A 10,203-nucleotide genomic window follows, 5' to 3' on the forward strand; every position below is an offset into this window, starting at 1 on the left:
CAACCATATAAACCCTACCCCGAAATAGGGGTCATCGGCCCCTCGACAACAACCCAACCATATAAACCCTACCCCAAAATAGGGGTCCTCGAACCCTTGACAACAACCCAGCCATATAAACCCTACCCCAAAATAGGGGTCATCGACCCCTCGACAACAACCCAACCATATAAACCCTACCCCAAAATAAGGGTCAACGACCCCTCGACAACTACCAAACCATATAGACCCTACCCGAAAATAGTGGTCATCGACCCCTCAAGAACAACCCAACCTACCCTACCCTACAATAGGGGTCATCGACCCCTCGACAACAACCCAACCTACCCTACCCCAACTAATGGTTATCGTACCCTCGACAACAACCCAACCATCTAAACCCTATGAATAGCATAATTCTATTACTCACAACATGTCTCATGTGTCAAAAATATGGCACTTTCATCAAACACAAAATAGGTAGAAATAAGGCATTAATAGCATAATCCAGTAACATAATTAAATTCAGCAAAAGCAAAAATTTCAATACAAATGTCTTGCAATTTTTAGTGATATAAATAGAAGATAGTAGTACAACAACATTAAATCATTTATCAACTATCTCCTTGATCTTCCTGATCTTCCCCTTGGTGGCCTCCTTCTCTTTGAATAGATCACCTATGGTGTACTCTAGGTGCCTTTTCTCTTGCTTGAACATCTCCCTCTCCTCCAACAAATTGTCCCTCTCCTGCTTGATCTGTTCCATCTCCTACAGCAGCTTCACCTTCTCTAGCTTCTCTTGGTCTCTCTCTTTCTCTGCTTTGGCCCTTAGCACCTGATGGATGTTAGTGTCTGCTTTGACAGCCAACTTATTTTTCTCAAACTCTTCCTTCAGGTGACTAAGAGCTATCTGTGCATTGCCTAACTGGGAAATTGCATCCTCCTTGTCAGCCACCATTTTAGCAAAGTCAACTTTAAAGAACCTCAGGTCATTTTCCATCTTCCTCTTATCTTCCAGTACCTTGCAGACTTCTTCAGCATTAACTACATTCTCTCTCAATCTCTCGGTCACCTCCTTCTCATACATAGTCCAGATCCTAGCTAAAGCTCGCTTCAATGGAATTGACCACTCATAATCAAACCACTCCACATACTTGCACTTAGGTCCATCCTATGAATGTGTGAAAAAACGAAATAACATTAAACCAATGCAGAATCAATTTAGTGAAAACAATGCAAAACCACTTAACCAATTTAATTGTGCTAATGTTCTACTTGTAGGAATATAAGATAGAGCTAAAATATAAGACTTATGGCAGACTTAAAATTTTATATCAAGACTAATGGACAGAGCATAAAGACTGCCTTCCTACTTATGTCAAGAATTATGAACAGAACATTACACTTTTAACATCCTGATTGCAGACCTAATTCTATCAGTCAACTAAGATGTAACAATTCATAGATTTCACAAAATCACTAAAACAGCTAAGCAAAAAAAATTGTACACTTTAACACCTAATTGCACTGCTAGCTTACCTTTTTTGCACAGCCTAGAAACCTCCTGCCACTATCAATGGATTCAAACGCCACCAACTTTTCACAGGGGGCTCGATGCTCACAACGTGCAGGATGATTCAGAGCCAGGCCGCTCCATTTCGTGCACTCCATGGTCACAGGTGGCTAAACATAAGGAAAATGAGTTCAATTTCTATCGGGAACATAAATTCCCCTTTCTCCCTAGAACCACAACCCTAGATGCACATGAGCTAATCTAACCTGGGTCACACAATTATCGCCAGACGACGAGGACGAGTCAGAACCACCAGACCAAGAAACCATGTCTTCCTCCCGTCAGCGGTGCAAAGCTGGTCGCGGCGGCGGATGGCGGCGACGGCGGCGGTAGGTGCGGCGCAAGAGGGGAACAAGCGGAGTAGAGATCGGTTGGATGGAATGCCCTATTGCGCGCGAGGAGGCAGCGGACTTAACGAGTTGTGGTAACGACCGTCTGGCCTCGGCCGTCAGCCCTGGCCACGTGGTTTCGACATGTGGGGTCGATATGTCAGCTTTCCGGTTAGTCGCGGGTCACAACTCGTTTAATGTGTTTTGTTATTCACTTGCCACATAAGTTGTGGTCTTTCGTTACTTTCAGCAAAAATGTGTTTTGAGCAATTTACTCCCCTCAAGCGCATTTTGCCGGTCGACCAATTGCGGGATCTATGCTCTCATTAGAAAATTTGGACAAAGCTTGGATCTGACGGGAGCAACTAATTAACGAGCGCTCCTTCGAGAGCCTCGCAACGATCAGGGTCACTTGGCGCGTCCATAACCATTCGTCACGTGTCGTGCTTTGGGCACTCCCTCTGAATTTTATTTTTTTATTTTTATGCACGCGTTTTTGGCTTTTTAAACGGTTTTTTCTCGTGTTTTTTTGACGTTTTGGTTTTCTACCGGTCTTTCCTAGCTTTTCGACCAAAATATTTTTCTCGAATAATAATAATTTTTTTGCGCAAAAAATGCTTTTTTTCGCGAGAGTCACGGTTTTGTTTTCGCGGGAGGCACGGTTGTGCTTTCGCGAGAGGCACGGTCGTGCCTCTTGGAAACGAAAAAAAAAAACGTGTATTCTATTTTTTTTTCTTTCGCGAGAGGCACGGTTTTGCTTCCGCGAGAGGCACGGTTGTGCTTTCGCGAGAGACACGGGGTGCCTCTTTCGGAAAGGGAAAAAACATGTTTTTTATTTTATTTTCTTTCGCGAGAGGCACGATTGTGCTTCTGCGAAAGGCACGGGCGTGCCTCTTTCGAAAAGGAAAAAAATGTGTTTTTTGTTTTTTTTCTTTCGCGAGAGCAACGGTTTTCTTCCGCAAGAGCACGGTTGTACTTTCGCGAGAGGCACGGGCGTGCCTCTTTTGGAAAAGAAAAAAAAACGCGTTTTCTGTTTTTTTTCTTTCGCGAGAGGCACGGTTTTGCTTCCGCGAGAGACACGGTTGTGATTCCGTCATAGGCACGGGCGTGCCTCTTTCAGAAAAGGAAAAACCCGTGTTCCTGGTTCGGTTTTTTCGTGAAAAAAATGTTCGTCAAAACCTATCAACATGGGATCTAGTTTTGAATATCTCGATGCGAGGAATCCAACGACAAAAGCGATTCGAAATTTGGACGCACGGTTTAAGAGATAAAATGTTTTGAATAAACGAATCTACGAAAAAATGAAAAACTCTCAGGTTGCAACAAGTGACGTACATGCAGCGCGTCACTTGTCGGAATCTAGAAAAGTTAGAATGATCTCCGTAAGGAGTACTCTTTAATTAGTGATTTTGGGATGTCACGTCGTGCCGTATAGTACCAATTCGAAAAAGGCATTGAATCAGTGCTTGCCGTTTGATTTCCCCAACGTTTATCAACTCGTCTTCCCCAGATCTCCGCCGCACACGCTCCTCCTCCGCTCCCCCTCCCCTCCGCTCCTCTCCCAAATTTCAAATTCGCCTACGCTCCCCTCCCATTCCATCCGCCTCCTCCCCGAAACCCTAACCGCCGCCGCTGCCATGGGGGGCTCGCACAGCCGGGAGGACCTCGACCTCTCCGACTCTGACGACGACGACACCTCCTCCCGCGCCTCCGACGCCTCCTCCGACTTCTCCACCCCTCCCCCCGCCTCCGCCTCCAAAGCCGCCAGAGCGGCGACCCCGGCCTCCGTCGTCGACGACATCGACCACCACCTCCGCAACCTCCAACTCAAGTACTCCGAGCCCATCTCCCCGAACCCTAGCCCCACCCCCAACCCCGGCGCCTCCGTCTCCGCCTCGGCCGTCAATGCGGTCAAGCTGTACCTCCACATAGGCGGCTCCACGGCCGCCGCCCGCTGGGTGAACTCCGACCGCCTCGCTGCCGTGTCTTTCGTCCGCTCAGGCGAGGGCGCCTCCGACCCCGACGAGGACGACGAGCCCACCGGGCCGTGGTTCCTCGTCGTGGGCTCCAAGATCCGGGCCAAGGTCGGGCCCGAGCTGCAGCTCAAGACCTTCCCCGTGCAGCGGCGCGTCGACTTCGTCGCCGACGGCGTCTGGGCGCTCAAGTTCCTGCACGCCGACGGCTACGGCGACTTCAACGCCAAGTACCAGAGCTGCCTGTTCGAGAACAGCTACGGCGTCGAGGCCACCGACGAGGGCCGCGCCAAGGTGTTTGGAAAGGAGTTTGCTGCGTGGGCGCGCCCAGAGTGTGGCGATGAGTCCATCTGGGAGGACGCAAGTGATGCTTTCTCGCCAGGCCCCAAGGGCAGCCCGATGCCTGCACGGAGTCCGATGCTGAGACCTCTGATGGAGGATTTCAGGGAATTTGAGGAGCCTGTGGAGGAGGGTGATGGTAGCATACAGAGCCTTGCGCTGGGCGCTCTTGACAACAGCTTCCTTGTTGGTGATTCAGGCATTCATGTGGTCAAGAACTTTGAGCACGGCATACACGGGAAGGGTGTCTCTGTGAAGATCTCTGGAGGGGGAACAAACTTCACCACACCAAAGAAAGCACTTCTGATGCGTGCCGAAACAAACATGCTCCTGATGAGCCCAGCAACTGATGGCAAGCCGCATGCCAAGGGGGTGCATCAACTTGACATTGAGACAGGGAAGGTGGTCTCACAATGGAAATTTGGGAAAGATGGAGCTGACATTAACATGAAGGATATCACTAACGATAGCAAGGGCGCACAGATGGATGCGTCTGAATCCACATTCCTGGGACTAGATGACAACCGATTGTGCCGGTGGGATATGAGGGATAGGCATGGAATTGTGCAGAACTTGGCTAGTTCGATGGAGTCCCCAGTGTTGGAATGGACCCAGGGCCATCAGTTCTCCAGGGGAACAAACTTCCAGTGCTTTGCATCAACTGGCGATGGGTCTATTGTGGTAGGCTCATTGGACGGGAAAATCCGTTTGTACTCAAAGAGCTCTATGAGGATGGCGAAGACGGCCTTCCCAGGGCTGGGTTCACCAATTACTCATGTGGATGTGACGTACGATGGGAAGTGGATACTGGGAACCACTGATACCTATCTGATACTCATATGCACCATTTTCATTGACAAGGATGGGAAGGAGAAGACAGGGTTTGGTGGAAGAATGGGGAACCGAATTGCTGCACCAAGACTGCTCAAGCTCAGCCCACTGCACTCTCATCTTGCAGGGGACAATAGCAAGTTCCGTGAGGGCAGGTTTTCATGGGTCAGTACATCTTACCACTTCTCCTATTGTGAATTCCTGCTCAAATTTACTTATTGTTGCATTGCATGAAGACTTGAAAGAGGTCTAGTATCTAAATGCTATGTTGCATTTAAGTTGGGACTGATCAATGATCAGATGACCAGAAGTGACATTTTTTGTTATCTTGAATATTAGTAACCACTAATTTATGAGGTCTACTCCATATCTTATGGGCATAGTAATTCTGTATTAGGTTTTTAGTCACACAGGGCGCTAGATTCAATTTTGTGGCTTCTGCTCATTATGTTTTGGATTTCTACCTTTATGTTTACTTAGTTTTTACTTCTATAGGTCATGTATGCTATATGATTGTATATTTGTGCAGGTCATTTATTTGTTGATATTGCCATATTGGCTATGAAATAATTGATGTATCGATTACATGGCAAGGCATATGCTAGTGTGTACTCTTGAGTCATATCACCTCCATTTTCATCACTAGCATATAGCACCAGCAAGCCGGTTTGACTTTTTGTAGAAATTGAAATTTTGGCACTGTCAAATTTTGTTTACATACATGGCAGAATATTTGTAGCTACTGCAAATACCATTGTACCTTTGCTGTCTGATATGTTAATATTTTGTGTTGAGTATAGACTGTCTAGGTTTCAATGTTTGAGCTTCTTTTGCATGTTTACACATGGTACATTGTCTAGGTTTCAATGTTTGTGGTCTTTATCCATGGTTAGGAAATCTGGCTGCATGTTTTGTTGCTTCATTGGCTGCAGTTCTGTGGTTCTATGTTTGAGCTTCATTATCTTCGTTGATGGATAATGGTTGAATCTGCTGCATTTCAATCACCTAATATTCTTGCACTATAAACAAAATGGCAACGAAGCCAGCTATCACAATAGCCTGCACGATCCCCTTCTCTATGGAGATAATTTGCTGCCCACAATGAACAATGTGTGCATTTTTACTATCTGGTATCAAGTACTCAATCTAGTAACCACGCAGGTCACGGATAACGGCAAGCAGGAGAGGCATCTCGTGACGACCGTGGGGAGGTACAGCGTGGTGTGGAACTTCCTCCAGGTGAAGAACAGCCACCACGAGTGCTACCAGAACCAGGAGGGGCTGAAGAGCTGCTACTGCTACAAGGTGATCCCCAAGGACGAGTCCATCGTGGCCAGTCGCTTCATGCATGAGAAGTACGACTTGAGCGACTGCCCTGAGGCGCCTCTGGTCGTCGCGACGCCCATGAAGGTCACCTCCTTCAGCGTGGCTAGCCAGCGCTAGCTCCGTGCTTCCGCCTCTCAGTGTTCTTTTTTTCAGTTGGGTTGTTGGTCTCCGTGCTGTCATGTAACTTCTTGACATGCGGATCTGGACTTCCAAGTGTGATGATGACTATCTATCTAGTCATGGCTTGTTACAGGATTTATGAGTTATGTGGATTGATAGCCAAAACTATCTTACGGATTGATGATTTGTACTGGCTAGATTGATTCTGAACTTCTCTGAAAGAAGGAATGAATTTTAATTCTGCAAACATGATGTATTCATCTGTCCGTGTGTCATGGTTCTATTTGATGCCTTAGGCACGTGTGTCATTTCTGTTGAAGTTAAACTGTTTCATGTGCGACCTCCACAAAATCATTATGGGCGTAGTATTCTAAATCTACACTGTATACTACTCCCTCCGTTCCTAAATATTTATCTTTCTAGAGATTTCAACAAATGACTACATACGGAGCAAAGTGAGTGAATCTACACTCTAAAATATGTCTATATACATCCGTATGTGGTAGTCTATTTGAAATCTTTAAAAAGACAAATATTTAGGAACGGAGGGAGTAATATCGGTGGTAATGACATGTGGTTCAAGTGATGACTTGTACTGGGTAGATTGATTTTCCTTTTTTTTTTAGAAGACTGATTCTGAATTTTCTTGAGCGAAGACTTTTAACTCTGCAAACTTGTCTGTGTGTCTTGGTTTGATGTCTCGGGCCCTTTCCTCGGCAATGCGAGCAACGTTTTCGTCGAAGTTGAATCATTTCTTGTGCAATCCCCACAAAATCACAGATTGCTTCTGCTTCACAGTATCTAAGCATGCCAGTGTGAACTCATCGTATTTGTTCTTCAACATACAAACAAAGCGACGAATAAATCTAATATCGCTGGTGATGATCCATTTATCAGCGGTCCTCTACTCTAATTTAAAATGTTTCAAGTAATAATTCAACTAACGCGGGCACCTTGCTAGTGCATGTCATTACCTTTTGGACAATTACACAAAGAACTTGATGAAAGTAAAGGCATCATAGCACAATGCTCCAGAGAGGAAATGATAGGGTCTAGCCAGTATCATTGGCTACTTGATATTACGGTCTAGCCAGTATCAGGTTCAAAACTGCTCAGGTACAACTGTTTCAAATGAAAACACAAGGGAAAATGTCCTCTACAATGAAGTCCTAAATGAATTGGTTTGCGGTATGAGGACAGGAAGACCAGCTGCCGCCCCCATGAATGGACAACATCCTCTAGTCCTGCCGCCCCTCACCTGTGGAAAGAGTAACAGAAAACCTTAGAACCGATCACAACGTCGCTATAACAAAAGACATTCACCAGGAGCAGAAGAACAAAAAAACATATGCTAGCAGGTGTGACTAGCGCTTGCAGCAGACACATCAGGCCAATGATGTAACTTGTGCAATGCACAACAGTGATGCCAAGATTGTAATGATATGCAGATGGATCGGCATTTCATTAAGCAATATTGCATACAGATGTGAACTCCACATGTCAGTAGATACCAATTGATCAAATACAAAATCTGGGTGATATGTTGAACGTTTGAGGAGAAGAGTCGTTACAATTTCATAATTGATGAAAGCAGCCCTCTTAGAATAGCAAGCAAAATGCAATGAAGCCTAATCAACTAGAATGGTCGACAACCAGCTAGTATCATGAAAATGTTGGGCTCATGACTAACTTGTCTGGGCTGAGTAGTTTGTCTGGGTGCTGGCTAATGGTTCTAATCCAGGATTCAAGGTTTAGAATATAATTGGCACAAATTGGGCTAAAATAACTTACAGGCTATCAAAACAAAAACATTTGGCATATTCCAGCCTTATACCATCAGAAGTTGCAAAGTTTAGTTTGTTCGGATATATGTAGTTCAACAATCTGTGATCACATGTTTTCCGAATCCAGAACCAGACACAATCATAAATAAAAACACAAACGTAAGGAGTCAAGATATTGATATATCAGATGTATGTCGTCTGACTGATCACATGAATTCTTGTAAATTAGCATACAGTTATTTAAAAGGACCTGGTGCAAAAAAGTATGCTTTCACATGCAGTGCACATAAGCATAACTTATCATCATCATGGGCCTACGTTGAAAATTTATACAAGGTAGAATGGGTCACTGAATGAAACAAAGTCATGATGATTAAAACTGCATAAACAATGAAAACCACAATAAGCCTCTAAAGCAGATTAAGTTGAAAGGATATCAGCTTGGAAGTATGTGCACTTTCAATCTTCCACGAACAAAAGAAGGTCCAAAGAGAGGCATTTAATTTCATAAAGAACCAAGTATATGGGATAAAGAAAATCACTACTGCTTGCTATGGATAGTAAAATATAAGTACATATTGTTCAGGTTTATACTGGCTGTTACAATGAAATATTGGAAACAAAAGGAGCCGATGCATATACTACTTATAGCGGCTCCCTTACTACAATTCAGAAGAACTCACGCCTCAAGGTTTCAATGCTGGATAAGGTAAACGGTGTAACTACTAAGAGGCTAAGAGCATGAGAATACCCAGTCAGCGCCAAAAATTCGGCTCCAAACCAAGTAACTAGTACACAAAAATGGAAATCACACGGGAAGCGCACTGGACTCAATTCAGTGAGCATCATCTCAAGAACTAAGGTTGATTACCCTGGTGAAAACGAAACAATTTCTTATCCAAACAAAGCAGGAAGCACCCATGTATCAATCACACTACCAGATAGAAACGGTCATAACAAACATAACTTGAGTCAGTTCTAACAAGATCTCACAGATCTACGACGCTATAACTCAGGGGAGGGTCCTAGGACGGTGAATTGCCCGCGCTACTTCCACAAACACACGCATCAGAACAACGGGCGCGCAGAATTTCCGACGAAGAAACCAGATCCCAGATCGGAGGGGGGCGCGGGGAGCGAAGAAGCACCTGCGGAGACGAGATCAGCCGGACCCGACGATGATGTTGTTGATGGGGATGAAGATGAGCTTGACGAAGAACCCGACGAAGCCCATGACGACGAACCCGATGGCCGTCCGAATGGCCACCTTGGTGAACTCTGCACACGCCAGCAAACCATACGGCGTCAGATCTGGGCCAGAGCTAAGACCGCCGCGTCGGCGGATCCGATGCGCCGGGTCCTTCCTTACCCTTTCGGTCGGGCTTGTGGCAGCGCTTGACGAGGCGAACGCTGTCCTTGGCGAACTCCCGGAGCGGGTCGACCACGGAGTCCACGGCGTCCATGGCTGGCTGCGGCGCGGGGAGGAGGGAGATCTCGCCGGAGAGGTGGGAGGCAGAATGTGGAGGTGCGTTTGCTCGTGTCTGACGATGTGGATGGACGATGCGTGTTTTAATGAGACAAAAGTCTGCTGCTTTCTTGGATGGGCCTCCTGGGCTTGCAGACTGATGAAAATGGACCAACTTGGGCTTCAGTGAGCCCAATTGCTTGCAGACTGAAGAAAATAGACCAACTTTCGTATTGCTGTTTGGGCTTCAATGCGCCCAATTTTATTGTGTATATATATCTGGGTTCCTGTCCCTAAAAAAAACTGGGTTCCCTTGGAAACGACAATATTCCGGGGAGCCCAAGCAGTTATCAAGTACCGCCGCGTTAACGAATGTAGCAGTTGGAAGCTGTATGAGAAGAAGAGAGCCGACGACAACTAGGGTTTTGATCAGCGATTGCGTTCTCGTCAGTACCCTCGCGTATGGTCGCGGCGAGGCGGGCGC

General features: G+C 46.0%; 2 protein-coding genes across 2 annotated transcripts; one reads left to right on the forward strand and one right to left on the reverse strand.

The window, feature by feature from the left end:
* Positions 1-3,385: 3,385 nt before the first annotated feature.
* LOC119322678 (protein CYPRO4-like) lies at positions 3,386-6,732 on the forward strand. The gene is made up of 2 exons (XM_037596165.1): positions 3,386-5,189; positions 6,186-6,732. Exons 1-2 carry the CDS (start codon positions 3,519-3,521, stop codon positions 6,465-6,467), a joined length of 1,953 nt encoding a protein of 650 aa, XP_037452062.1. The 5' UTR covers positions 3,386-3,518; the 3' UTR covers positions 6,468-6,732.
* Positions 6,733-7,405: 673 nt separating this feature from the next.
* On the reverse strand, positions 7,406-9,809 carry LOC119323146 (protein transport protein Sec61 subunit gamma-like). The gene is made up of 3 exons (XM_037596727.1): positions 9,624-9,809; positions 9,403-9,532; positions 7,406-7,728 (listed from the first exon to the last, which is right to left on the reverse strand). The coding sequence occupies exons 1-2, from the start codon at positions 9,715-9,717 to the stop codon at positions 9,417-9,419; spliced, it is 210 nt and encodes a 69-aa protein (XP_037452624.1). The 5' UTR covers positions 9,718-9,809; the 3' UTR covers positions 7,406-7,728; positions 9,403-9,416.
* Positions 9,810-10,203: the final 394 nt, after the last annotated feature.

Source organism: Triticum dicoccoides, chromosome 6B, assembly GCF_002162155.2.
Source record: "Triticum dicoccoides isolate Atlit2015 ecotype Zavitan chromosome 6B, WEW_v2.0, whole genome shotgun sequence".
NCBI classification, from domain to species: domain Eukaryota; kingdom Viridiplantae; phylum Streptophyta; class Magnoliopsida; order Poales; family Poaceae; genus Triticum; species Triticum dicoccoides.

Excerpts from the sequence above, each read along its gene's own strand:
- LOC119322678 (XM_037596165.1), top strand. The coding sequence starts at position 3,519 with ATGGGGGGCTCGCACAGCCGGGAGGACCTCGACCTCTCCGACTCTGAC. Across the intron at positions 5,190-6,185 it reads GTGAGGGCAGGTTTTCATGG|GTCACGGATAACGGCAAGCA; the intron begins GTCAGTACATCT and ends GTAACCACGCAG.
- LOC119323146 (XM_037596727.1), bottom strand. The coding sequence starts at position 9,717 with ATGGACGCCGTGGACTCCGTGGTCGACCCGCTCCGGGAGTTCGCCAAG. Across the intron at positions 9,533-9,623 it reads CCACAAGCCCGACCGAAAGG|AGTTCACCAAGGTGGCCATT; the intron begins GTAAGGAAGGAC and ends TGGCGTGTGCAG.